The sequence below is a fragment of the Syngnathus floridae genome, chromosome 2 (genome assembly GCF_059516105.1).
Source record: "Syngnathus floridae isolate MCC-2025c chromosome 2, RoL_Sflo_1.0, whole genome shotgun sequence".
Classification (NCBI taxonomy): domain Eukaryota; kingdom Metazoa; phylum Chordata; class Actinopteri; order Syngnathiformes; family Syngnathidae; genus Syngnathus; species Syngnathus floridae.
This window is the reverse complement of record NC_142414.1, coordinates 7,283,819-7,311,796: the sequence shown is the minus strand read 5'-3', so window position 1 is coordinate 7,311,796 and position 27,978 is coordinate 7,283,819. Positions and strand designations below refer to the sequence as shown.

Below are 27,978 nucleotides of genomic sequence, written 5' to 3'. Positions count from 1 at the left end.
ATCTTCCGAATGTTTTGTAAGCAGTGGAGTCATTGTCGATTTCCGTAGCAGCGCTCCCTCTTACCGCTAGAGGGAGGCATCGTGCCAGTAATGCGCACCCTCGAATGCTTCCATCGCCGCCCCTAATCTGTTCAAGCCTCGGTGACGGATTGGCAATGGCACCCACCGAGGGAAACCTGACAAATGAGTCCGACGTTGATTTGTGAGGCTTCGAGAGCAAACATTGGCAGCTTTCCTCGACGCGTCGGCGGAAGGAGACGCTTGTGAACATCGTCCGTGACTCTGTTGTTGTCTCCTTCACCGTCAAGTCCGCTGCTGTGTCGGCCTGTCAGTCACTCGCTGGCTCGCTCCAATCTCAAACTTGTGGCCGGGGAATGTTGAAATCGACGCACGGCGTACAGTTGCAGTCGGAAAAAAGAAAAGGTAAGCTTCGCATCTTCTACATAAACTATTCCCTCGTTTATCAGGCGTGCCGCGCACGAGAGAGGAGGGGGGGGGGGGGGGGGGGGGCAATAGTGACGCCTCTGCAAACTGGGTTTGTTTACCGTCGTGTAAATGTGGCAGAGAAACGCGCTCTCGTGAACGGAACACGTTCCGGCATGGCACACGGTAATTACAGGCTGCAGCGAGTCTTGGAGCCCGAGAGGCTGCCAGCACACCTGCAAAACGGGGTTTCGCCCCAGGCTCCAAACACAGCCCGCTTGCATCGTCGCCAACCATGTTTGCTTGCATGGCACCGCCCCCACCCCTTTGCAAAACTTGTTGAATGTGGCCTTTATGAAAGCAATGACAGCTCTTTGCGATGAGAGATTTAAATGGATTCGACGCAGCACCTCCCAGTATTTTTTTTTTTTTAGATTCGCTGGCAGCGTGGCTGATTAAGAGGAGGGGGGAAAAAAAGAAGTGGCGAGCAATGAAAACAGGAAAGTCAGACCGTGCATAATCAAGCGCACTTTCTTCTTGTGGCCAAAAGTAGGCTCGAGAGTTGGAAAACACTCCCATGTTTATATATGAAGCACGCGCGCCAGGAGTAAAAGCGTTTTGTGCTGCTGCGGCGGCAATGCGGAGTGGCCGTGCCGTACTATGCCGTGCAGTACCGTGCAGCTTTCTCACAAGGGCAGTTTTATGTGCATGGAAAAGAAGAGCCTTCCCTTTGAGCTCACAGATTTGCAGTAATTACAGAATCACTTCCATATGTGGCGCTTTGGCTGCCTTCTCGCTGCCCCCACCGCCCCTCGCTCCCTTTCTTCTCTTCCTTCTTACATTTGCATTCTCCCTTTATTCCTGACTTGTGCTACTTTTATTTTCTTTGGCTTCCCTTCATGCACTCTGAGCATTTTTTGGGGCAAACCACAGCTTCAAGTTGACGGTAATCAGAACATCCTGGCATTTTTGGCCAACCACCACTGTTTGGGGTTGAATACATTGAGGAGTCTTGCCAGAGTGCATGCGTGCAGCCTTGGAGTGAGGGGAAAGCCTGGAAAATATGGAAAAAGGCAAAGAATTTGCGAGGCGGGAGCAGAGCGTGAAGGAGGAAAATGAAGCTGCTTTTTGACAGAGGTGGGTTCAACGTGGGTTCACTGTGACATCATGGCTGATTTTTGAGGAAAGCTTCGACAGTCACCTTTCATTGGACACACGTGTTGCTCATTTGCTGGCACGCACACTGGCGGCACCCCAAAATGATGCCCCCATGTCCCCCCAGCGGTTTCCAAGAGGTGCTTTCTTTTTGCCGACTTTACCTGTCTTGCCAAAGTGGACGTGAAATCAAATAATGACGTCTGCCCCAGCGTTGGCCCTTTGCTCTCTTTGGCGCCTCGTTCTCACGCTCGACGTGCCGTCCGTCTTTGTCTTTTTCCAGCTTTTTCTCGGCAAAAGCAGCTGAGCTCACTTCCTCCCTTTCTTGCGTCCTCTGTCATCACCTTTTGCTCTTTCCTCCCGCTCCTTTCCCCAGGCCTCGGCGACTTTACGCCATCCATGCAAATAGGTGGCTCTTCGGAATATTTCATCGAAGCATCCAAAGTTTACCGCCGTAAGGAATCGACGTGGTGATGTCACCGGTCGAAGTTAATGACGCGCGGATGGCGGGGGCAAGAGGCCGCTCCGGGCTTGCAGCGGTGCCCGGAGAGGGGGAGACGGCGTGCAGCCTGATCTGTCTTCATTATCCGCCATTCTGCAGCCTCCCAGACACAATGATCATAAATCTGGCCCTGAAGCACACTTCACTGACACTCAAACACAAACACTAGTAACCTCTGACCCTCCCGCTCTGCTACTGCCTGTGCACGCTCATCCGAGCTCCAGACATCAAGTGCATGATGTGCGTGCACACACACACATTGACCCCCCCCCATCTTTGTGGCCATTCAGTCCGCTTTGGGTCAGCTCCTCGCCATCACACCGACTTGAAATTCACATCAGTCCAATGACTAATCCGCCTCATCTCAAAAACTCCCACGGAGGCATTTACCTTCCTGTTTCACGTTACGCAATCGCTCATTTAGCACCGCGAAAGGATTTTTTCTTTAGCTTCGGTGGCTTTGCTAGCAACACATGAATCAAATGTAAAGGCGATAAGGATCTGTGGAGGTCTAAGATGGCCCCTTCCTGAATATTAGCTTTATGGAGGGAAAAAAAAAAAAGAAAAGCAGCAGCGCCTCTGACTGCTTATTCAGTCACTGAGCCTCAATTTCCACCAGCATGAAAAATGTATGAAAGAACAAGCGTACGTTAGCCCGCCGTTTACTGAGCCAAGCCGCTCGTATCAGCTGATTGAAATCTCGTTGAGCGAGGAAATGTAAACAAAAATGATCTCGCCCGAAAAAGTGGAGCGAACATGACAGCGCCACCAAATCTGCTACATTTGAATCATCCATGAAAATCTGGAAGTGTTCCGAGCCGGCAGAATGTGATGTGGGGACAACATGGCTTGGGGGCGGCCATTTTATTCCGTCAGACTTTGCATCAATGGATGATTGTTGAAATGTGCTGCACTTAAGGAGCAAAACTAGTTGCTGACCAATCAGGAGAGAGCGCGACAGTGGCAAGAATGCTTTTTTGTTTTTGTTCTTTGAGGTGTGTCCTCTCCTCCTAGTTGCGAGGTGCTCCTCATCAGCAAAACAAGTTGCGACATTGCGAAAAGCCACGCACACACCCAGCCCGGGCCGGGCCAGACCAGAACCACAAACACATCAACAGATTTGAAACGTATGATCTCATACGGCCACGAGGGGCACGCCCAAAGCTGTCGCCGCTGCGCTTTGCCATCGTACACAACTTCCCCTTCAACTGTCGTGCTGCCCGCCTGCCGCTCTCATTGATTTTGCAAAAGCCACCTCTCGCTTAAAGACTTTTTTTTAATATTCCCCAAAATGCATTGAAAGGCAAATTGTCTTGAATTTATCCACAGTGACCAAAATAGCATAATGGCAGATCGGCCGTTCCTGCAAATTGTCATATCAAACGGGGCACGAGTTCCTCGTCTGTAAACAACTTGAAGGAAAGAAACAGCCCGGACGAGAGAGACAAAGACGACAATTAAAAACAGAAACTTGAGCTCGAGGCCCCTTTTTTTTTTTGTCTCTGCAGGCATTTTGTGGTTTGTGAAAAAAAATGTGCTGTCAATTTCAAGGGTTGGGTCATGTGACCTAGGATGGCGTTATGAATCACACAGTATAATTATTTCCTAGCGCGGGAGAGAGGGAGTGTTTGAAGAAAGGAGTGATTTTGGGGGAGGAGAGAGAGGGGGGGAGGGGGAAGGGCGACGGGGAGGGGAGGTTGGCTGCTGCCCTGCTGCTGCTGCTGCTGCTGGTGCTGTCAGAAGGACTGTGATAAACGTGCACACATCTTGTCCTGCTTTTTTTTCCCCCCTCCAGACCAGCTGGGCTCATCGGACCCGTCTCTCAAGTCCCTTCGCCTGCTGGCATCGGTGAGTCCCTCGCTCACACGCCAAAGCCTAAAAAGTTGTACCCCACTTTATTTCTCTTTCCACCAGCCTGTTTGTGTTTTGTGCGCTTTCTTTTTTTTACCCTAAACTTGATCTTTAAAGCTCATGGCCGTTTTCTTTCAACGCCATTGATTTGAGAATGTTCCTGCATGTTCCTCCATGAGTGGCTGTTAGCCCGCTGCCGCCGCGCCTCTTTATTATTAGCACATGTGCGTGTGTTAGCGTGAACACGCCTGCCTGCATGTGTTTGAAGTCTATTCACCAGAGGAGTCACCAGTCCTTGACCTTTTTTTATTAGAAGGAACGTGCTGGAAACTTGGACAAGACCGGTACTGTTTTCCACTTGTTTTTTTTTTTTTCTTCTTCCTTGAGCAGCACTGGTTGCTTGCTTACGTGCGTGCGGCTCTGCTCTCGGCGGACGCGGCGCTTTCGTCGGCGTCTTGGCGCACGGCCTCGGTTAACAGGTTCCACTTGTTCGCGGCGTGCTTCTCAGCCAGATCGGCCCGGCGCCCGGTTTTACGCGTCTCACGTGTGCGACTGCCGCTCACCTGACATCTGCGAAAAAAAAGGACGGGTGCCGCTGACGCGCTCCACTCGGGTCAAGCTCGGTGGGTCAACTTGTCCGGGTTCTCTCGCTTGTCTTTTGTGGGTGCTGTTGATACCTGCCGTTAGCCGGGTGGGAGAAGCTACGTGCAGGTGGGGGGCGTCACTTTTCCGCCACAGCACTCTAATTAACAAGGAAACAATTTGCGAGATGTTGCCTTTGGTTATTTTTCCAGGTGTGTTTGTGCGCCCGTGTGTGTTTGCACTTTGTTGTGTGTTTGTCGGGGCTCCCTTTTGTGTTGCTGTGGTTCCCCAGGCTACAATCATGGAAGTCGTCTTCATACACACCAAGACTTGTTTTCGCTCTGAGCTGAAGGGATGCAAACAAGAGGCCGGTTCTCGCATCTTTTTTTTTTTTTTTTTCTTCTGCCGCTCTGGTTGTATTTATGTTTAAAATTGGCTTCCATCATCTGTCTTTTCCTGTTGTGGTGTGTGCGTGTTCTCGTGTTGCTGGACCCAAAGTTGGAGAGTGCGCTTCGCTTCGCGTTCGACCACATCACGGAAAGAGAAAATTGTGACCATGACTTCATCTTTGAAGAAGGTGTTTTATGTCTCGCTGAGTTCAAACTCTTTCCATCATCTTCACTATGTAACTCAACCGGTTCGCAAAAGACGCCAACCATTGTTTTAATCAGTGAATCGGAAAAAGTTGTTCCAAACATTATTGGAAATCGATCCTGCAGAAAAGCACAAATCATGAACGAGCTCCTTTTTACACTAATGCGACTCTGCCGCATTGTTACGTGTTTGCGCCACGCCGAGAGCAGGCAGATGTCAAACAAGTTTGAGGCGACGGATGGAATGCAGGTGTGTTTGGACACTCCGACTCATCCGTCCGTCCGTCAACGCGTGTCTGTCTGAGAGCGCTCGTTGAAAGACGTTTGCTCGACGGCCCCCGCTGGCTAATGTTTTTGGGCTTTGACTAGCGCAGATAAAATAGCGGCCGGGGTCGCGTGACGCTCACATGAGCGCTAGCTAATAAGACTTCTTTACCTGTGACCCGTAACTTGAAAGATCAGCCCGTGTGTTTGCACTCACTTCCTTTCCAGAGTTGTGGAACATAAATCACTGTGATGTTGACAATTAGATGACGCTGCCTGGAAGACTTTCTGTTGAAAAATGAGCAAGAGTGGGCAAGTCCGAAGTTTTAAAAAAAAAAATATATATATATATATATTTATATATTGAAGACTTTGCCAAAGTTTTCCTGCCAGGGTACTTTTAATTTATCTGAAGGCTGCAAAGTCAACTGTTCCACTCAAAATTTGGACATAATAAAATCAAATTTTTTTGGGGGAAAGGAAAAAATAAAAGCCTCTTGTAGACTTTTCTACAGTTCGGGATACTCCGAGAAAAGCTGTCAGTGAAGTCTGCTAGTGGACAAATGAAAAGTAGCAAGTATCCCGAATGGGGAAGGGAAAAAAAAAAGATGTCCAACTTTGCAAATTAGTTCATCATAACTTCATCCAAGAGCGGATCATCAAACACACAGATTTGTGTTTATGCCAGTTTGTTCACAAAGGAGACAAGAGTTCTTCTTTCACATTATTCTTCTGTCTCTCTTCTCCTCATCAAATTCTTTGTTATCCAACGATGTTGCTGCCCCCTTCAGGAGTGGAGGGGAACGTGTCACGCAACTGCAGGATGTGCTTAGCGCCATCTGTCTCCCACCATCTTTTTGTTTGCAATTCTTTGAATTTTCTGCCGTCACCTCAGAACAACGAGAGAGCCCGGTTGTGTGAAAGCCCGTTTCGAAACTTTTTCACTCTTCTGGAGTGTAATCAGCGTGGCTGCCACAGCGCCCCGCAAGGTCGGTCGGACACTATGTTCCGCCGCGCCAGGCTCGGAAAGTCCCCACAGTAGGCCGGAACCCTCCCAGAACCCAGTGCTCCTCCTCGCCCGGCTGGCCGTGTGCCGCCGGGCTCAGGGGAAGTGGGCAGGGCCTCCATGCCCATTTGGCCCTGGCGGACAGGCGATGAGGTCACCCCCCCCCAGTACCAGAACGAGTCAGCCGTAATAAAACCCAAATGACTCTTAAAAAGCTTCTGGACTGATGTGGCTCATTAAAAAACATTGGCGCCATCTTTTGGGGCTTTTCTGAATCCATTCTTGTGTGTGTTGGATTTTCAAAGGCTTCCCCTCCGCTCCTTCCTCCTCTGGGTGATTGTGCAAACTTTGCATTCTCCGAGTAGCGTCGCTCGTGTCCGACTCCTCGGGATTCATGAATCCAATTCAGCACCGGTTGCCTTTGAACGCTTTTCGTCCTGTTCTGCACCGGACGTGGTCATCTTCTGCCATCTTTGTTCGCCGGGCTCGATGATGGACCTTATGAGGGGACTTTATGCTGCAAGCGGAAAAAAAAAAAAAAAAAAAGGCGACGGGTGCGGGCAGGACGGGGGCCGGTGCCAACGGACGGACGGCCGCTCCTTCCTGAGACGTGGTCACCCGAGCCTGCCGGGCCGGGCTCTGGATGCACATGTGGAACAGTTTACTGTAATGGAACTCTAAATTAGTGGCGGTTTGAAGCTGCCTGCAGCACTAGGCTGTAATTAACTGGCTCTCTCTGCTGGAAGCTAGCGAGCCAGCGAACCCGAGCTCTGGAAAAGATGCCAGGGTGAGACTCGTGTGTGCGTCTTTTAACACATGTCCTTTTTTTTTTTTTTTTTTTTTTTTCCCGAGTGCTTGATTGCATGTGTATCCAGCATGTCTTGTAGACTTTGTGGCGCATGGAAGTGCCCATTTTGTCATCATGCATCATCATACAGTGCCCCCCGGTGCCCAAACTTTGCCACTGTTCAAGCCGTGCCCAAATTCTTTGCTCATCACTCCACTTATGGAGTCACGCTCGGTCAGGGAAAAAAACTTTGACTTTGTGGGGTGAACATAATCTCGTTGGAAGCGACAGCAGCAGTTAGCAATCAGTGGATCTCATTTTCTACCCCCCACCCCCCCTCCAGACCCCGTGTCTGGGCCTCTGAAGCGTCAGGGGGGGAGGGGGGGGAGCAGGCCGCTGTGCTAGGCTGGCAGCGGGAACAGAGGAGCTCTTTATAGCCCACTTCTGGTGATTCAAATCATATGGCACTGCCTGGAATCAGTGCACAAGTCTGGAAGCTCTTCAATACTCGGGGAACAAGAGTGCTCTGATTTTTTTTTCTCACCCCCCTCTGGTTTTCTCTTGTAACTTTTTCCAAACGTCTCTCTAATCTCGGTTCCCCTCGAGCAGTCACATTTTTTTTTTCTCTCTCCTCTGGCACACTACTCTTGTCACACATATTGATCTCGTCCAAAGCGAGCATTTCATGCCAATCATACGGATTGTGTTTTATGCGGAGAAATACCAAATCACAAGTGTGTCTGTCTTTTTTACCCCCCCCACCAGAAACGGGATGTTTGCACTCAAGAGGACTTTGCTGTCGCCCCACTAAAGAAGAAGCCGGACGGCGTCCTCACTTAACCGTTCTTCTGCTTCCCTTGGACTTGTGCGGGGATTTCGCCGAGCACGTTGCCATCCACCCGCCGGTCGCCGGGCTCGCCGGTCGCCATGGCTACCAACAGGGAACAGCAGGTGGGCCACATGACGGGCTTCCCACCTGCCGTCTATCCCTTCGCCTTCAACCCCATGAGAAGCCACTCCCCCTTCGACCTGCTGGCCAACGGCAGTCTTTTCGGGAGATTTGGCGCCGACCTGCCCAAAGAAATGGCCGCCCTCTGTAAGTTCTCGCAATTGGATGTTTTTGACTTGTCCTCCCTCTCGTGTGTCATTTTCCATTCCGGCCTGCGATGGCCCGTGTTCGTTTGGCTCGCTTGCTTTGGGCAATTTGCTGCAAAGTGGAAAATCTGCATTGCATGTCATTTTGGAGACATGGAAATCTTGACAGTCAGCTTCTCATATAAGATGAATGGTGTGTGTGTGTGTGGGGGGGGGGGAAATCCCACAATGAAATCAGGAGGGAAAAAGTCCACTTTTGTCAATTTTATAGAGGTTTGTATATGCTGCGGTTACGTCCGCAAGCTCCGCCTCTCTGTGTGTATGTGCGTCGGAACCTCGCAGGCCTTTAGGGCAGGCAGCCCGCAAGTCTGCAATTAGAGACAAAACAACATTCTTCCAGCGTGAAGGGATGAGTGCCCCGAGCAGAAACAAATGTCGAAAGAGGGGCCTCTGACTAATCTACCGGCTTTTTAAGATTAGCATAAGGCAAAACAAAATCGTTGGGCTCCGTAAATTCTTGCGTTTCGGGCTTGTTGTTCCAAACGTGTCCACTGGAGGCACTGGAGTGCCACCGTGGGAGGATTATGAATGAGCATGATGATGTATGGTGCATCCAGCACAAATGGCTTATTGTTGCTAGTCAAACTTGTGTGCAAAAAGATGCCCCCCCAACCACATAGTGAAAGTCATTCTTGTTTTATTGCAGTTGTTTTTGACGTTTTTGTCTGATGGGTAGGCCACAGGCAGTTGGAGAAATGCCCAGGTAAAGGTGAGCACAAGAAATCTTATGCAGCAGCAACTGAGTACCTCCCGCCAAGACAAACCAATCCTGCCTATGTGTGCATACCCCCCCCCCCCGCCCTTAACCACAGCATGCCTGAGCACCTCTCCGGCCGGCCTTTCAAGCGTCAATCACTAGCTCGCCCCCACTCTGCACACGCTGCCCACCTAATCCTCAAGGTATTTTCACAAAACACCTGGGGGGGTCCATTGGCGGAATCCAACAACACGCCCTGCTAGCTAAAACATACACAGATGCAGAGGCAAAACCTTTCTTCCCGTTGCCTCACAATGAAATGCCAGTGTGCTGACAGATGAAGTTTCTTTGGTGTGTCACACTGGCATGAAACCAAAAAGCAAGTATGGAAGAAGAAAAAGTAAGCACAACCTCCGGCGGTTCAGATATGACCGCCATCTTTTATTCTGTAGTATTAGGACCACGAAAATGTGATCGGATTTTATAAGCATGAAGTTGCCAGATTGCTGATTCTGAGAATACAACAAGTAAACTTTGCACAGCTTTTTTTTTTTTTTTGGTGTATGTCCAACAAAAACCAGAAGCAATCTGGGCGTTTTGACCCACAAATGTTTGTACCACTGGCAGCTGACTGACTCCTTGTTGCGCCATCTGTGCTTGCTCAATGTTGGCGTGGGGAACAAAAAGGCCTCGCAGACCCAGTTTTTCTTCTCCTTCCACTCTCTGGGCCACGGCGAGTATAATTGCCCGGGTGACGCCTTCGATTGTCGACAGGTGGGGGGGGGGGGAGCGCTGGCCGCCTGCTTTCACCACTACTCATGCTCCTCTCCGAAGTGGGAAGCCACTCACGGCTCGTGGCTGGAGGGCCATTGGTCCAAATGCGCTTAATCGGCGGGAAAGGAGTTTGTTCATCCATGAGAGGAGCCCCCCTGCCCCCGTCCCCCCGCGTGCTGCAGTATCACTTGATCCCTGTCATTACGGGAGTCCTTCAAACAAACACAGGCAAGCCCATTAAGGCCACTTATGAGGAGATAACATCGCCAGTGAGCCGGCGAAACACCTCGCTAAGCTTTCTCCGATCGGCCTCCCGCTCAGCCACGGGATGTTTGGAAAAGCTGTTTGGTCATTTCCTCTCCTCCGGCGGCCCGCATGGACCCGGTTCTCAGGTCCCTCGGGTTCCAAGCCTCGCTGAGGTGCCCTGAAATTGTGAGACAGGGGCTCAGAAATGAAAACTCGGGGCCGGTTCTGCCCACAGCGCTTCATTTATTGGAAGACAACATCAGCCTTGCCACTTTTGATTTTTTGGGGTTCTTCACGTTTAAGAAGATGCATTTGGAACACATGAGCTCAACTTCACAACCTCTCATTTCCCTCCCAAGCCAGGATGCCCCCTCCCCTCCTCCATGCTCTTCCTGCATGCTGTTCCCAAACTGTGACGTTTGGACACATAACAGAACTGCTGCAGGTCACACAACAATCATCCTCGGACTGCAACTTGTCTTCGTTGATGCCATTTTACTTATTTATTTGGGCCTTGACGTAAATCCATAGTGGTACATTGACTTTTTTAAGAATACTGCAATTTTGAGGAAACTATTTCCAAGTCACTCATCGCACATGCACAATCTCAGTACTATCGGATTACAGCATGGCTAGTTTTGGATGTTTGAATCTTTGCGGTGTCACCCGCAGCGGCGTCCGTCCGCCCGACTCGCTAAGCGCCGGAAAGTGCAGAAAGTGAACTGGCCTAGTTATGTAACCGTGAGATGGAAAAGGGTACGCAGGATGTTGCGCACAATCACTCAAAATATATATACCACACACAGGTGTGGCCCACTTGGAAGCAGTCTGCGGTCGAACTTTGACGTAGAACTTTGCTGTTAAGCGAAAGGTCATGCGCTGAGAGGAGAGCAGCCATTTTGGAGACGCTATAGTTGAAGATGCCACTTCAAATGAATATCGGCTGTTCCTGCTGTTCTCATGTTGGCCTCTGGGGGCAGCGTGGTGCCACATATGAAGAGTCGAGGAAGTTATTGGGCCTAGATGTGTCTTTGAGTGTTTTTCATGAGTGTGTGGATATTTGGATACTCTCCTGGCGCTCCATGCTAATCGTAGCTTGCGAAACGACGTTAGCTACATTTGTTCTCAAGCTATTTTCAGAATGTGTCCAAAATAACAGAGCAACAATTTGCCAAAGTCAACCAAAAACTGTCATAATGTTGAAGTCACCTAAAGTCACGACGTTGTGCTCATTGAAACGTCCGCCAAATGAAGGAGCCATCTGCCTCCTGTCATCGGCGCTCTGGCGGCCGCCATCCACCCGACCGACCAATCGGCTGGCTGCGTCCTTGACGTGTCAGCGCCGCCTCGCCTTTCATACACAATCGGGCATGGCTTTCGGCGACGGCTTACCGACCTCTTGAAATTCCCCTCACGTGGCGATGCTGCTCACGATTGATCAAATAAAGCAGGATCTTTGTTTTCCTGACAACTGAAGCACCCAGGAGGTTTTGGTGAAACGGATAGCCCGCCCGCGCTCGATCCGCTTCTCCAACCATATCAAGTAAAAGCCCGGTGGCTTAGGCACTCTCGAGTTCCCGCTCCTCTCGCCTTCTCTACGGCCTTCGCTGTGGATTTCCTCTTGTTATCCCTTTTTCGAGTTGGAGCCAAGCACCCTTAAGTCCTGCAAACTGGCAGAAACTTTGGAGGAGAGAGAGAGAAGAGAGAGAGAGCGAGAGAGTCACTGCTGTTGCTCCAAATTGTGCCGCAGCCCTGACAAGATGATTTCTGGAGATAAAGAGCCTCCTATGAAAACTGGAAGGGGGTCTCCAGAAGACGTAGGCGGGCACCCTGGTGCAAGCATGAAATGGCTAGAATTGTTAAAAGTCTTTATTTTGCGTGTCATCCCACACAGCACGAGGAGCCAAATGTCATGAGAGTGGAGAGAAAAAGGCGGCTGAAAGATGGCCAGGCTTGATAATGTTGTGAAAAGTAGCACTGTCTTAAGCCTTTGGGGGGCGAGCATGTGAACACAGCTGCCACCGCGGCCGCCGTCTCCCAATTTATCGACTTGCTCTCAGAGATACATTTGGCTGAAAACGATGACGTGTTGTGCGAAAGCCGCACATGCGTGGCTGCTGCTTGAAGACTACCGTTGCGCAATTTTCTCGGAGAGAGCGAGAAAAGAATTTGGTGAGTGTAACTTGAATCTGGCTGCGAGGGCGCTCTGGATTTGTGTTGACCGTCTCTATCATCGCCGTCGATGTGTTCCTGCACGTCAGCGTGCACGCTGACATTTGGAGTGGAAAAGCGTGGCATTCCTCCTGTCGTTTTTTTATTGCCTCCCTCGCTCGCACGCTGCTGCGTTGTTGACAGTTTGGCCGCAACCTCAGCGGCTGTACGCTGAGGAAGTGGCAACAATGTGTCGCGTACGGCTCGGCATCGGGGCGCCAGACGCGAGGAAACCCTGATTTCTTTGGATAGGTGCCGTCAGGTCCGGTTGGATGGAGAAGGGGCACCGTATCATGAGCAGGGCATTTTCCCTTAAACGCGGGAAAGCGAAACCTTCCCCGGACTGGAAACAAAAGCACAAAAACAAATCGTGCAGTCAGGAAAAACTTGTTGAAATGGCAGCGGCATGTACGGGGGGGGGGAGCAATGGAGAAACTTGGGAGCCAGAAAGTGAGCAACCGGGGCAAGATAAGTTTTTTCGGGGGGGAAAGTTAGTGGCCCAGAGGGGGGTTCTTCTTGAGTTCAATCTTTCTGGCCAGGGAAGGAAGGGGAGGAGGGAGGGGAGGAGGGCGAGGATAGGCCTCGCTCAGCAGCAGAATCCGCGAGTATGCCTACTTTAGATGTGGAAAGGCACCCTCGACTCACAAGTGCGTTCTTCTGTCCAAAGCTAAAAGCGGAAGAAGAGCCAACAGGCCAACAAAAACACCAGTTTCCCGAGTTACGGTGCCGAGCGCGAGGGATGAGCTAGCTTTGGTTTCCGGGTGAAAGGCAGGAAGGACGTGAAAGATGTGTGTGAGCTCAGAGCTTCACAAATGTGACACGGTGACCATTTCAACGATGAAAGCCTTTTCGTCCTCAAAGGCCTCCAACCTTAGCGGCCTGGAACGCTTCCTCTTTGTAACTCGACATGGAACCAAAGTACGCGTGTCGAGCAAAGCACGCGCACGACTCCACGAGACCTCGGTTGGAAAACGAGCCAGCCAGCCTGGAGGAAAAGTTTCAAGTCAATAAGTGCTCCGATCCAAATGAGTCAAGATGTAAAGAGTGCTTTTTTTTCTTCTTTCATGAGACAGGAAAAGGAGTGAAGTGTTGGACTGAGGAGAAGGAAGAGGAGGGGGCCCAGCACACAGCACAGCGTGTTTATGGAGAGCCCAGCCAGCAGCACAGATTGACAGGAAATTGTGTCTTTTTTTTTTTTTTTTTTGCCTGCCGGCCGGGCTGTACCACTTGTACTCGTTTGACAGGGGGGGGTGGAGATGAATGCAAAGACCCGCGTTGTTCTATTATCATACAGTGGCCGCCGGAGTCTATCTGTCTGCCGAGCAACAGTTTGGAGCGGGCTTATTTATGGCCGGCCCGGCGCCTATTGATTTGCTTTGGACAAACGAGCCCGGCAGGAGATGGCACGGCCGCGCTGCTCAAATGTAATTGTTTGAGCTAAATGGGGCGGGGGGGGGGGGGGGGGGGGGGGGGTAGTTGTGTAAAAAGGCCTCAAGTGGAAAAAAGACGTCTGCAAAATGAGCTCACCTGGGTGAATCCATCACACGTGGGAAACGTGGGCGCCGCTCGTCTGTGGAAATGCGCAGCTCGCTCGCTCCCATTCATCACTACCCATCCTCGGAAAAACTCAGAAGAGGGAGGGACTTGCCCTGGCATCTGGTTTCTGGGTTCAAGCTCAGCACAATGTGCCCCCCCGCCCTCCAGCCCACCCCGACCCCCGCGTTCTCTTTCTGCTTTTCTCACACCGTGCGAACGGCCGGACTTTAATATGGTTATGATTAGAGACGGGGGGCTCAGAGGAGGGAGGGGGTGAGGGAGTAGACGGGGCGCATATTTTCAACTTGGGGGAGGTGCCATGAAGATAGGTTCGGGTCCAGGTTTGAATTAAGAGTTTGCAATTCGAAACACAAAAGTAGCTGGCCCAAAACAAGAATCAAGTTTTGTCCTTTACCCGGCCGGATCAGCTCTTCCTCCCGTGCGGGCCTGGCCTGGCCCGGCCCCCGATCCTCCTCCCTCCCCACCCTCTCTGGCATTCTGGCTCTCTCTCCTCCCCCCTCTGTGAGCGTCACGCAGAGGCAGTTGGTTCACTCCGCAGTGTCTGCCTCTGTTATTTAGGTCTGTTACAGCAGCTCAGGCAAGACAGGCGGGGGAACGCCAGAGTCACGCTCTGCCCAGCCCAGCCCAGCGTCTGCATTCCGGCCGAGAAGGGGGGGGACGAGCGCTCGGAAGTCGCGCCCAAGACGGACAAGCGGAACATTTGCAGCGAGCTGTTGCTGCGATTTGTTGCAGCCGCCAGCGGAGCGGCCAGGGATCGGAGAGAGAATTTTCCTGAGGGGTGGGGGTGGGGGGTGCCATGTTCGACTGCATGGAGGCGCTGGGAATGGGCCCCCGCCAGCTCTATGATGTCACCAGCCGCGGCGCGTGCATGCTGCGGAAGGCGAGCCCCTTCTTCGCCGGGTTGGACCCCTTCGCTTGGACGGGCCGTGCCAGCGTTCAGTGTAAGTGGCATCCCGTCATGTGACATGAAGGTTCCTCTCGTCGCTGGCTGGCTGGCTGGCTTGTTTACCCCTCAGGGCTGGCTGTCAGGAAGAGGCTGGGACTGGCAATCTCCTCTCTTCTCCTCTCTTCTTCCCACAGCTGCTTTGAGCTGCTCAGCCATCTGAGAGAAACTCTGCTATGATATCATATGCTCGCTGTGTGTGTGTGTCTGCGCGCTTGCCTGGCCTTAATCCACATTTCGTCATGTGGGCTCGACACCAGAAAGGTTTCTGGCGTGCTTCTCATCAAATGTTGATGGAGCCTTGCTCAGATGAGAAAAGTTGAACGTAGGCCGCCGCCGCCGCGTCGAAAGGTCGAGGGTTTGTTTACGCTTTTGGATGCGAGATGGATAATGATATTCCTCTCCAGTCGAACACCAAGCCATGAATTAATAAGGAGATGAATTATTTAGCGGGCAAATGGATGAATAAATCAGAAATGCGGAATGCGCGCGGGGAGATATCCCCCCCTCCCCTTCCCTTTTCGTCTCATCTCGCCCCTCCAATCGGAACAACTGGCCCAGCTGCGAACAGAAAAAAACCGTGGCCCGTTTTTCCGTGTGAGCGTGCGAGTGTGAAGGAAGCAAGACGACGCACGTGAGCGGGACACACAAGCGGCCTGGGATCATTTTTCATTGATTTGTGTTTGGCCATTCTGGGGCTTTTTGTTCCCCTTCCCCGCCCGGGGTTGGCGGGCCGGGGGTGCCTCGGGCTCATCCGTCTTCATTAATCGTGAAGACGCCGGCGTTTCAGTGGCCGTCATGCACGCTGGCTCAGCTTTAATGAAGACGGATGTCCTGTCAGTGGAGGCCAGAGGGGGGGGGGACTCCGGCCTGCGGAGCGGCCTGCGAGCCCAGTCCTGATCATAACAAGATGAGATTTGTTTATTCCGTCAATCGGCATCTAGGACTCCCCCTCTAAACTCTCTCCGGGTTCCATAAGTGGACATTTTTCTCTGGTGCTTTGTTCCACGCAAGCAAAAAAGAGCCCAGAGGGCAAAGCAGCGGAGCCGAGCGGTGTTCTGTTTCAAGCCCAAAAACCTTTGTAAACAAGGCTGCCCTGTCCCCTCAGCAGGAGCCATAATGGCCGCCTGTCTTTGCTCATCAGTGAGGCTGATGAATTGACGTTTGATATCTCATTAGACGCTCCAGCTGCATCGCATGCACAAAAAGCTGTGCTGACACCCAAATGACCACAAGATGCTTCCAAAATATAAAAACATTTATCCAAGTGCGTAAAATCGGAGGATTTCAAAGCGTGCCATCAATTTTCCTGCTTTTTTGACCTCAGCGTCCGAGGTTTGCCAGCCCGGCTGTTGTCACTCGTGCGGTGGCGGGCTGGCCCTGAAGTACCTTATGCCACGCGGCGGCTACCGCAGCTGAGCTGCCAAAAGATAATGGACAGCCATTTAGTCAGACGTCAATGAGAAGTGAATTAGTCAAGCGCCGGCCGAGCCGTGGCCTCTCCGTCAATGTTCATTTGCTTCCAAGAAGGAGGCAATTACGCTTAGCGCTTTTCCGGGGGGTCACCAGAAGGGCAAGTGCGTCACAAACGTCACGATATTTAGCCGATGGGACGGCACCGGATCCGTCCACGCGTTTGACGTGTCATGGCGGCTCTTTGTTTTGCGCTGAGCAGAACCGGCAGGACAAGTAAGAGCTGCTGTACCTCTGACCACTGCTACCCCCCCCCCCCCCCATGAAGTCCACAGTTATTTCATTATAATTACAAAAGATTCAATTAAATGATTAGAATGCCCGGGGGGGAGGGCAGAGAAGATAGCGCTATCTGTCTAGTGGTGGGAGGGGGGGGGGGTCTTGTTGTACATCAGCGGGCAGCAGACGTGTGCTCCTAATGAGGACTCGTAGGCGCTGCGACATGGTTCCTTTCGAGATAATGTCAAATGAATGCGCTCAAGGTAAAAGGGTTAAGTAGTCAGCTACTCCAAGGTCAGCGGGTCGCAATGGATATGAGGGCGGGGCGGAGGGGCGGACCCTGGCTTCCTCAACTCACGAGCGACACCTTCCAAGCCCCCGATCCGATACACATTTTTTTTGTCACGGTAGGGCCATTTTGACCGTCAACGCCTTATATAATATCCAGCTTAGGCGACACAACAAACTGATGAATAACTAGTTTTGAAATCAGAGGCTAGTATATAGCTTAAAAAAATGAATGGTGCTAAAAATTGCTAGCAATAGCTCTATTTTTAAAAAGTGAAGGCAATCGGTTATTTTAGTATTAACACATGGAGTCCATGCGTAATTTGTCTTTGCGGGCCGCATAAAATGATTGGCGGGCCGTATCTGGCCCCCGGGCCTTGAGTTTGACACCTATGCGTTACCGGGTTGGCGCCGTGCCGTGAAGACCTATTCCTCCTCAAACATTTTGTACCCGCCGTGACTCCAGTATGTCCAGTTTGTTTTTCAGTTGGGTCTTGCGCAATTCCACAACTCGATAAAGAAGCAGATTCCGTCTTTCCGGTTGCGCGTGGCTTTCTCCGCAAGCCTCCATGGCGCCTAGTCTGTCCGCCGCCGCCGCCGCCGCCGCCGCCGACTCCTGTTTGCAGAGACGGTCAGCGTGCCGGGCCGGATTCCACAAGCCGGTGTCGGAATCCGGCGTGGCCTTCCTCGCTCACGCCGCTGTCATGCAAACACGTCAGCTGTGAGCGCACTCCATCTTCCCGTCCGTCTTATTAAAATCTCGTCGCGGTATTTCACACGGAACGAGCGAATGCGTGGCGAGAATCGGAGAATCGGAGAATCCGAGTCGTGGCTAACAAAACGTGGAGCGACCGAGCTCCGAGTCAGAGAACATATGGATGCGATGCAAAATAGGGACGTTTCACAATAGTTTGCAAACTTCCTCCATTTTTTGGCCGCCGCCATTGTTGCTGTTTAGAATCCCTCGCTCTTAGGTGTGGCCACTTGGCAACTAGTTTGGAAATCAGAGTAGTAAAAAAGATGACTGGTAGTAGAAATTTCAAGCAATATTTTTTTTTTTAAAGTGAAGACAATTTGGAATTTTAGTAAAGACATAAAATTTGTCTCGTGGGCCACATAAAATGATGTGACGGGCCGCATTTGGCCCCCGGGCCTTGACTTTGACACCGATGATGTAAAAGGAGCCTTTCGGCTGCAAACGGGAAAGAAGACAAGTTGAGCAGCTCACTTATCACATTTCTCATTTCTCCCGCCACGTCTTGGAAGGGCGGACGGCGCATTTTTGTGCCTCGCTGCGAACTCTGCAAATAGCACACATGTCCAAATTTATTTTGATGGTGTAGATTTACTTTGGCAGCTAGATTGTGCCCTGCCCTGCCACACCATTCTCTGCCGCTGTGCCAACCTTGCCCCCACTCTCGTTTTTCACGTCTCCGGGGCTTTCTGCTCACTACGGCCTCCAACGTTTGAGCGGCGAGAGAAGAAGACAGACTGAGGCGCTGTTGGGGAGGATTTATGCCTCCTTCAAGAATGTTGAACGACTGCACGGCAAGTTTCCCAGAGAGCGCCGCTTTGTCTTTAGACACTGGCGACGTGGATTCCCTTCAGAGCTGAATTGTCAGTTCTTGAAAATGAAAAAGGTGAAAAATGAGCTCACACCGCAGGTTGTCTCTTCTAGTCAGAACTGGAGGAAGAGAAGTCTTCACGGCAACAGCTTCTCAGAATCACTCATACAGTTGTGTGCTTTGAGGTGGGCTTGTGCCCGTTGTCGTCGTTTCGCAAGTCACCACGGTGACACACGCGGGGCAAATCATTTAGGCGCCGGAAAGCCGCGGTCGCTCGCCCTCTCTGGGTTGTCATGCTTCCTCTTTGGTTTGGCTTGACTTACAAAGTTGCTTGCTAGCTAGTTTCAGACGTCGCTCGTATTAGACAAGGAGAGGCTGGTTTTGTGACTGGAGGTTGGGATCTTTCTCCCAGTTTGAAGAAGTTTAAGGCACGTCCGCTCAAATCGGGCCTGGTATTTGCTAGTTTTGCTCGGCGGGTGGGAGCGAGTACGAGTGTTGTTGTTTACGTGAACCTCACTTCCTCTGACAGAGCCACGGCCACGCTACTTCTACTTTTCCAGCTTTCTATTGTTGCGCAGAGGAAGCAATAGCCGTGGAATGAGCGCCGGAGACTTTGCCAGAGATAGCCAGGTGAGAGGTGGGCGGGGCCACGGATGGCCAGAGGAAACCCGGAAGTCTTTTGAGGATGTCTACCTGCTCGGTTTTTCTTCAAGAACATTAGGTGTTTGAAACCAGCTTGTGACGCTCCTCGCCAAATGTCGGCTTCATATTAAAAGCAAGAAAGTGAGGCACAGGGCTGATTCAAAGATATTGTTTTGCATAAATAAATAAATAAATAAATAAAAATTAAAAAATAAAATATTTAAATAAATTTGAATACATTCAAATAAATTTTGATAATTTTTTCGCGCTCTTGCCAGTCCCTTTTTTTAACTTTGGTTAACACAATCTACTGCCATTTGTCAGGCCATCGTGTGTTTCTGCAGCCAGCGTGGCACCTGTCAACAAACACCAAAAATGTTTTACTAAATCTCTTCCTGGGTGATATTTGCCTTCACGATCCCGTCTCTCTCGTTTCACGACTTTCTGCTGATTCCAACAGATTGCCGCGAATTCCTGGACGGATGTGCGAGCGTGCGTTCTTTGCTACAACGTCTGGCCGGCCGGCTAGCTTAGTGTGTTTTTAGCACTCCGGGGGGCGCCGAGGAGCCGCGGATCTATTTTTGACTGATTTGCCCAGGCGTAGGCCGCTAATGCTTTTCACGACAGCCGTTGACAAGCGTGTCTACTGGACTTTTCGTGAAAGCGGCACCTCCTGCATGTCGACACATTTCTCCCTCTCGCCACTTGGAAAGCATTTGTGAGCCTTGCATTGTGAGCAGCTGGCATTGTGCGCCCTCTCCAACCTTGTGTAAGTCACACAATGGACTCTTGATGGACTCGTGACTTGAAAGCGAGCAGGTGACGCAACGGAGCTCGCGCCAAAGCGCGTGTGCGGCGTGGGAAATGAAAGCGGGGCACGGACGCAGCCACAAAAGCCGTGACGGAGATCCTCAGGAAAAACCGGTTCCAAAAAAGGGGAAGGAAATGAGTGTGTCGTACGCGGGGGCCTGCGAGGGATGTCAGGAAGATGTGGGTGGAAAGTGGCACCGCGGCAAGGGTGTGCTACTTTCTTTTCCTCTTTCTTTGTTTTTTTTGCCTCCTAACTCGCAGCGTGCGACGAGGTGAAGAGCCAAGGGCGCCCGCCCAGGTGCCAGCGAGTCCTGGACCCGCTGCTTCTCCCCCTCCCTCTCAATCTGCTCCCCTTCTGCAGCTTTGAAGAGAGAGCCTCGTTTTGTGACCTTCTCTCATGCATGCCCGTTTAATGAAGTCAAAGACAAAAGTCCCCGCATGACGTGAGGAGAACCACGCCAATCCCTCGCACACTACACGGAAGCGGGTTCTCACGGTTGAACTTGTGGAGCGGCGTGCCATCAAAGCTCCCCCCCCCTCCCCCCCCCGAGGAGGGGCAGCGTCCCGATTGCGCTGGCAGAATGTCATATGCTTCAAAGCGGGCTATTGCAACAGCGAGCGCGAGCAGTCACGCCTTTGCTCGCACGCTCAACAAACACTCCCAGTTCCAGTTAGTCGACAACAGGCGCCTTCAGCGTGACCAACAAGTCCACACGTTCCTCTTCCCGCTCCCCCCTCCCCCCCCCCGCTGCGAGCTAAAGTAGCTCAACTGGCACGACCTAGAATTGAAAATAAGTCACCTGCGGGAAAGAGAGGTCACCTCCAGCTATTTGTGTCATTTGATATTCCCGCTTAATGAGGCTTCTGATACCGAGGCAGCACTTAAGTGCGGCGGGATTGTTGTTTCTTGCTTTGTGGCCGCCGATAGGATCAGCTGCTGTGCATTCGGCCGGAGAAAAGGAGAAGCCGCTCGCCGATAAGTCAACAGGCCATCCCCCCCGGACCATCCCTTCATAAACTTTGCCACCCACCTCAGCTCTCATCCATCCATCCATCATCAGCAGATAAGAAGGGCTTCTCATTTGCCAGAGCTTTGTTTACTAAACAGCGATCAGCTGAGCTGAGCAGAACGAGGAAGGGAAGGAAGGCAGCAGCAAGTCCGAGAGTTGCGAGATGTCATCCAGCCGTACTTGCTGCTCTTCTGATTTTATCAACGCAGAGCTCCTGGCTTCTTTCCGACATTGCCTTCAACATTCAGATTTGACGAAAAAAACAATGGAGAACATTTTCCACCTCCAGCAAAGTCTTTGAGGGACAAAGTTCAATTAGAAGGCTCCAATTATATATGAAGAGCAGATGTTTGCGCTGCAGCCCACAAGATGAAAAATGTCTGACATCTTTGTTTCTGTTAGAATCATCAATGAGCTCGTCGTTGGCCACCGCCACACAAGTGGTACCAATGGTCACTTTGCTCCTAAACAAGACTTTCCTTCACAGTGTCCCCCCCCCTGGTTTCCCCCTTCCCAATCAAATTCCTCCATTTATGTCCCTCTTTCTTCTTTTTGAAGTCTCTCCCTCCCTTGTAAAAAGCCAAGCTGGTGTTTTTATGCTGCAGCCTTGGCTGTGAGAGCGAGGGGAAGAAGGGGGTCTCTTGAAGGTTAAGTTTAGGCTAGCCCTAAAGGGGGTTGGGAGGTGGCTGTAGTAAAAGTTCCAACTTTAGAGCCTCCCTGCCAGTTTCGATTTTATGATTGGCCCCCTTTTTTTTTTTTTTTTTTTTACGGGCGGGGAGCTCCAGCTGGAGTGTGAATAGCTGCCCAATGTGAACGAGTCCCAATAAAGTGAAGGCCGGAGGCCCCGCCTTTAAAAGTGGAGCCTCTAGTAAAACCTGGCAGGAATTTAGGGCCAGGAAACAAGAGAAAAAGAGATAGCAAGTTGAAGGGGGGGGTTGAAGTTGAAGGGTCACTCACGGGGTGCATGTGTGAATATGCGTGTTGTTAAGGAACTTAACAGGCGTGGATTTCGGAACAATGGCAGTCACGATAAGTGATGACAACATTGCGACATCAGTGTCACATACTACGCACATGCGTATGTGCGTGATGATGTCCTCATCAGTCAGCGTGTGGAATGATGAGCAGCCAGTTTGGACTCTGTCGCTCGCCCGGTCGGCCTTATCGGAAAATCTGTCAATCAAAGGTGAAAGCATCTCACGATTGTAAGTGGCTCCATATTTGAGTCATCACTCGGCCCATCAAGGAGAATAGAAGATGCTTGCTATTTTTCAGAGAGCAACTTAAGATGAATGTCATGTTTCTCACCTTGCATACACCTCACAAATATTTTTATGGCCATCCATCCATCCATCCATCCATCCATCCATCCATCCATCCATCCATCCATCCATCCATCCATCCATCCATCCATCCATCCATCCATCCATCCATCCATCCATCCATCCATCCATCCATCCACCCACCCACCCACCCATCCATCCATCCATCCATCCATCCATCCATCCATCCATCCATCCATCCATCCATCCATCCATCCATCCATCCATCCATCCATCCATCCATCCATCCATCCATCCATCCATCCATCCATCCATCCATCCATCCATCCATCCATCCATCCATCCATCCATCCATCCATCCATCCATCCATCCATCCATCCATCCAATCATCCATCCAATCATCCAATCATCCAATCTTCTACACAAATCAAAAGCTATCACTCACCGAGAAGAAGATGGCCACTGGCTGTGGTTTCATCCTTGAAAGCAATTCCGAGCAGTCATCATGTTTCACGTATCGGAAGGCGTGTCAAAGATTGCCGAAGGGCAACGCTTTGTGACATATGGCATGCTCATGTGCTCTGCTCTTTTTCTTGCCCCCCCCTCCCCCTTTTAATAGCGGTGGAGACCCAGAGCACCAGCTCAGAGGAGATGGTACCCAGTTCTCCATCTCCACCTCCCCCACCTCGTGTCTACAAGCCCTGCTTTGTGTGCCAGGACAAGTCCTCGGGGTATCACTACGGGGTCAGCTCCTGCGAGGGTTGCAAGGTGAGAAGATCTCACTCTGAAGAAATGAAAGAACGCATCGTCGTTTCAAAATACCCAAGAGCGGTGTCTGATCATTTGATATAACGGCCAACGTTTCTCACGGGCTTTTTTAGGGTTTCTTTCGCCGCAGCATCCAGAAGAACATGGTGTACACGTGCCACCGGGACAAGAACTGCCAGATCAACAAGGTGACACGCAACCGCTGCCAATACTGCAGGTTGCAGAAGTGCTTCGAGGTTGGCATGTCCAAGGAAGGTGAGTGCCATCGTTTCTGCTGGGGTGGGGGATTTATTTTGATTCTTTCAAATGTGTGCGGTAGGGTTCAAAAAATTGATCTATATTTGAGATTTTCACCTCGGTCACCGGGGCGTCACGTGTGTATTTTAAATCACAGCTAACGACTTCCTGTACTGTCCAAGTCATTCCAATAGTTAGCATCATTTGCTAGCTCTAGCTAGCGGAAAATATTTTGAGCTGCTGCGGCCATGGCAGAAAGAAAAAAGCGCTTTTCAGCCATCCATCGGGTGTCCGTCGGGTTTGTTAGCCCGCCACCGTGCGAGCCTTGGGGAACGTGGGTGTAACGTTCTGCGCGGGATGTACGTTAAGACCGGGATCACATTGTGCCTCGGCTATTACTGGATATCCTGAGAGGAAGGAAAGAATGGGAGGAGGGAGAGAGAAGAGCGGCCTATCGAATTGATAGAGAGATGGACAGGGAAGAGCGTGGCGATAAAGCCCAGATAGCTAACGTGCGAGCTGGGCTAAAGGAAATATGTTGATAGCGTTAAGGATGACCCCCCCCCCGTGTCCGCAACAACACAAAGCTCCGGTCTTGTTCATCACGAGTGAACTTTCTCTCTTTTTTATTTAGCGGTACGCAATGACAGAAACAAGAAGAAGAAGGACGTGAAGGAGGAGGTGGTGCTCCCCGAGAGCTATGAGCTCAGCGGAGAGCTTGAGGAGCTGGTCAATAAAGTCAGCAAGGCTCATCAAGAAACCTTCCCGTCGCTCGGCCAACTGGGGAAATACACCACCGTAAGACACACACTCACATGTACGCACACACACACACTAATGATTGGTTTGCATGTGTTCAGAACTCCAGCTCAGACCACCGCGTCCAGCTCGATCTGGGTCTGTGGGACAAGTTCAGCGAGCTCTCCACCAAGTGCATCATTAAAATTGTGGAATTTGCCAAACGGCTGCCGGGTTTCACCAGCCTCACCATCGCCGACCAGATCACCCTCCTCAAGTCTGCCTGCCTGGACATTTTGGTGAGCCGCCACTCCGCCCATCTTCTTGACTTGTGGTTGATTATGTGGCTGGTTCTGCTTTGAAGAAATACTGCCACCTGGTGGACGTCTTGGAGCGTTTCCCTGCTCTCTATTGACCTTGCAGTGTAATGTTATGAGATCAGTTAGGCACGAATCAGCTGTCTTTTTTTTTTGCTTCCGGCAATGTGTCCAAATGAACCAATCAGAAACGAGCGCTCCCCCCCTCCCTTCCCAGATGCTGAGGATCTGCACACGCTACACTCCGGAACAGGACACCATGACCTTCTCCGACGGGCTGACTCTGAACCGGACTCAGATGCACAACGCTGGTTTTGGACCGCTGACCGACTTAGTGTTTGCCTTTGCCGGCCAGCTTTTACCTCTGGAGATGGATGACACCGAAACCGGCCTCCTCAGCGCCATCTGCCTCATTTGTGGAGGTACTGCAGCACCGTCCCACCACAACGTCTATGTATTGTAAAGTAAAACGCGAACGGCTTATTTTCTCATCAGATCGTATGGATCTGGAGGAGCCTCAGAAAGTGGATAAGCTGCAAGAACCTCTGCTGGAGGCGCTAAAGATTTACGCCCGCCGCCGTCGTCCCAACAAGCCCCACATGTTCCCCCGAATGCTCATGAAGATTACGGACCTCAGGGGCATCAGCACCAAGGGTAAAGTCGACATATTGTTCAATTTAAAAAAAAATTGCTGTCACTCTGGCTTTATCGTTCCAAATGAACATAATGACCCTTTCCCTTGAAGAGTCATGACATGAGTCGGCCATATTTTTTAGGTGCGGAGAGAGCCATCACCCTGAAGATGGAAATCCCAGGCCCGATGCCTCCTCTGATCAGGGAGATGCTGGAGAACCCGGAGGCTTTCGAGGACCAAACGGAACGCAACGACAGCCCGCCGCCGCCGGCGCCTCCGCCGCCGCCACCCCCGCAACCGGCCCCCGCCCTCGTGCTGAAACAGGAAGTCGAGGACGAGGACGACAGCTGGGCCGCAGAGAACGGCAGCGAGCCGTCGCCGGAGGAGGAGGAGGAGGAAGACGACGACGACGAAGAGAGAGACAGGGCCTCGGACAGCGATGGCGAGCAGTGGGGGGTTCTGGATGCCATCGATTTAGAAGGCAACAGGAAAGGCCTTGTACCGAGGGCTCAATGAACACACCATTTCATACACATGCACTGATTGATGATGCACACACACATACACACATACACACAAGCATCAAGATCACGCCACTCCATCTCCGACCTTAATAAAAAAGCTGGCCTTCCACCCTCCTGCGCCCTCCCCTCCCCCCACGTCCTCCATGGCGGAGTTGAGAAGCATTAAAGTGTGGCCCACATGCTCCATGAACTCCAGACACATGGAGCCAAGGAGAGATGACAGTAAAACAAACACACGCCCGAACAAACTCTTGTCAAGGCCAAGCGGGATGTTACATGACAAAAAGAAGCAAAGCTCTCATGCCATACACACACACACTTGTGTGTGTGTTTATGCGGACAAAGCACATTTCTCAAACACGAGTGAGTACAAGGCAAAACCAAATGAAATGATGTAACCTTTGTTTTTGTGGTTCTTGCTATCTCAGTTTATGAAATTCCATACGTATATATATATATATTACCATTATCGTTTTGTCTTGATTTGTTTATATCCTGCTTTCTTTTGAAGAGCTTTCCTAAGAGGATATTCCGATTTTGCAAGCTGGGTCTTCCGTAACAGTTTTTTTTTTTTTTGGTGATGGGTGGAGGCGACTCACTGTGGCCATCAGTGCTGATCAAAATCGTGTTGTCACAACTCACATATTTGGCCTGTATTTTGCTCTGCCGCCATTTTTTAATTCATTGTTGTGCCAAAGTCATTTTTTGGAGTGGGGGCAAGGGTGGGAGGGGGGCGCTCTTCTTTCAGCTGTTCCAGATTTACACGTGACCCGGTCGTACATGTAGCACTTTTGTACAAGACATTTGGCATGTTTGACCGGCAATACAATCAAGCTCGGAGCTTTTTACCCCCCCCCAATGATGTCGGCAGGCACGCCAAACGAAACAAATCCGACACACATATGCAAGTGCAAAGCAGGAAACTTTTGGACTTAAGACTCAGGGCTTTTCGGCGAGGACCAAACACTAGCTGCTCGCAGGCACTAGGAAGAGGCAATATTTACGTGTGTTTTCTTGACCCCGTTTCAATGAGCTCCACCCCTTGGCGTGCAAGGTGACCCCCGCCCTGACCCGGGCCGGGTTCTTCTTGGGCCGCACGCCTTCTCATCCCAAAAAAAGCCATGGTTCTGTTATCATTTCTTGCGTATATCCTCACTTCTCTTTCAACGTGTAGGTTCTTATGTATCATTTCTCTATTTTTATCTTGCCTGCCAAAACGTGGTGGGGAAAAGCAGCTGATATACACAATCGGACTTTTCGTCTTCTCTTTCAAGCAATATGAACTGTAGCGATGAGACGAGAGGGCCCGTGACGTGAATGTGGGCGGGTCTCCTCATTTTCCAGTCGTGCGTGCGTGTGTGTCTGGTGACGCCCAAAATTATTCATACCTCAGCCAAATTTCGAGTTGATGGGAATTTTGCGTACTGTTGGGGACATTATCCTTTTATACATTTAGCTGGATGTGACTCACAAACGCGCTGAATTTGGTTTTCCTAAATATCCTTTCTGTGCATGCAAATGTTCGAAATCAGTGAAACTTTTAACACCAATAACGGCCAAAAAAATAAAACGCAAACCAAACAAACCTCTATTTGATGCATTTCGGTTGCTCCCTCACATTTGTCTGTTCAGATCAGGCGTATGAATAGTTGTAAAAAAAAAAGAAAAGACTTTGCAAAACTTGTCTCCAAGTATGAATGACTTTGGGCTAGCTGCGCGCGAGTGTGTTTTTCAGCCGTCGGATGTCCGCTGTTACGGTGCTGTCGCACACTCAAGTGTCTTTTGTGTGATGACTTTCTGCTGGGCTGTTACCATGGTAACATCATGTTGACGCAGGCAGAACATTTGAGACGATGCTGTTTTCATCGTTCTACTTTTTTCAACATGGACAATGTGTTGTGTACCCATTGTTTATGCCAACTCTTGTTATACAAAGAAAAGCCATATAAACAATAAGAGGCACAATAAACTACTTTTGTGAGATTTATGGACATTTTTTTTCTCATTAAAAAAACCAAACAAATAATTGTCATAATGAAATAGCGATGCACTTTGGCTCTGTTGCTATGGAGACATCCAATTCATCTATCAAGGGTTGGTCAACATGCAGCTCGTGGGCAGCGTATGGCATGTGAGGGAATGCAATCCGGCCCACCGCCAAATATCACAAATAAATAAATAAATTAAAAATAAATAAATGAATGGATGGATGGATGGAAGGTTTTGGCATTGGATTGGCTCAGTCATTGAAAGATGTCGTGCCGGTGTCAACCACAAGATGGCAGACGTCGCTCACCAGTGCCTCCAAACCCCAGGTTGGAATTGTGAAGAAGAGCATTTTATGGCCGCTATTCATCAACAACAACGATTCATCCACTCAGCCACAGGTGAGTGGAAATTTGGAAATTTGAATGACACGCATGCGGCGGTATATTAATATTACAATGTTTTACAAAGTTAATTTTTGCCAACACATGAGTTCTTACAATTAATGTTACTTTTTTGTCGCCATCTTTGAAATGCAATTTTTATGCCTGACAGTTAAAGAAACCATATTACTGTATGTGGTTATTTTTTGTGTTAGACAATTAGATCTTTTCTATGTGCATTTGAAAATTCGAATATATGAAGACATAATGAGTTGAATCGGTTTCTCCCTTCTCCACAAATCTTCACTTTTACTTGAGCAGTGCATTCAAGCAGACGTGAGCAAGTTTGGCCAC

The 27,978-nt window shown here is 50.5% G+C and overlaps 1 protein-coding gene across 3 annotated transcripts; it reads left to right on the top strand.

Annotated features, from left to right (window-relative positions):
• Nucleotides 1–111: 111 nt before the first annotated feature.
• On the top strand, nucleotides 112–27,238 carry rarga (retinoic acid receptor gamma a). 3 transcript variants are annotated; one of them, XM_088358868.1, is made up of 10 exons: nucleotides 112–423; nucleotides 3,876–3,928; nucleotides 7,929–8,259; nucleotides 22,657–22,805; nucleotides 22,919–23,060; nucleotides 23,677–23,840; nucleotides 23,903–24,079; nucleotides 24,315–24,519; nucleotides 24,593–24,751; nucleotides 24,874–27,238. In XM_088358868.1, exons 3-10 carry the CDS (start codon nucleotides 8,091–8,093, stop codon nucleotides 25,245–25,247), a joined length of 1,539 nt encoding a protein of 512 aa, XP_088214994.1. In that variant the 5' UTR covers nucleotides 112–423; nucleotides 3,876–3,928; nucleotides 7,929–8,090; the 3' UTR covers nucleotides 25,248–27,238. The 3 variants fall into 3 exon arrangements, with proteins under 3 accessions (XP_088214994.1, XP_088214998.1, XP_088215007.1); XM_088358872.1 differs by lacking the exon at nucleotides 112–423 and having other exon boundaries at nucleotides 3,779–3,928; XM_088358881.1 differs by lacking the exons at nucleotides 112–423; nucleotides 3,876–3,928; nucleotides 7,929–8,259 and adding an exon at nucleotides 14,321–14,744.
• The last annotated feature ends 740 nt before the right edge of the window (nucleotides 27,239–27,978 follow it).

Bases quoted from the DNA above. Each gene is read 5' to 3' on its own strand.
- rarga (XM_088358868.1), top strand. From the start codon at position 8,091: ATGGCTACCAACAGGGAACAGCAGGTGGGCCACATGACGGGCTTCCCA. The intron at 24,080-24,314 runs GTGAGCCGCCAC...CTCCCTTCCCAG, and splicing joins CTGCCTGCCTGGACATTTTG to ATGCTGAGGATCTGCACACG. The intron at 24,520-24,592 runs GTACTGCAGCAC...TTTTCTCATCAG, and splicing joins CATCTGCCTCATTTGTGGAG to ATCGTATGGATCTGGAGGAG.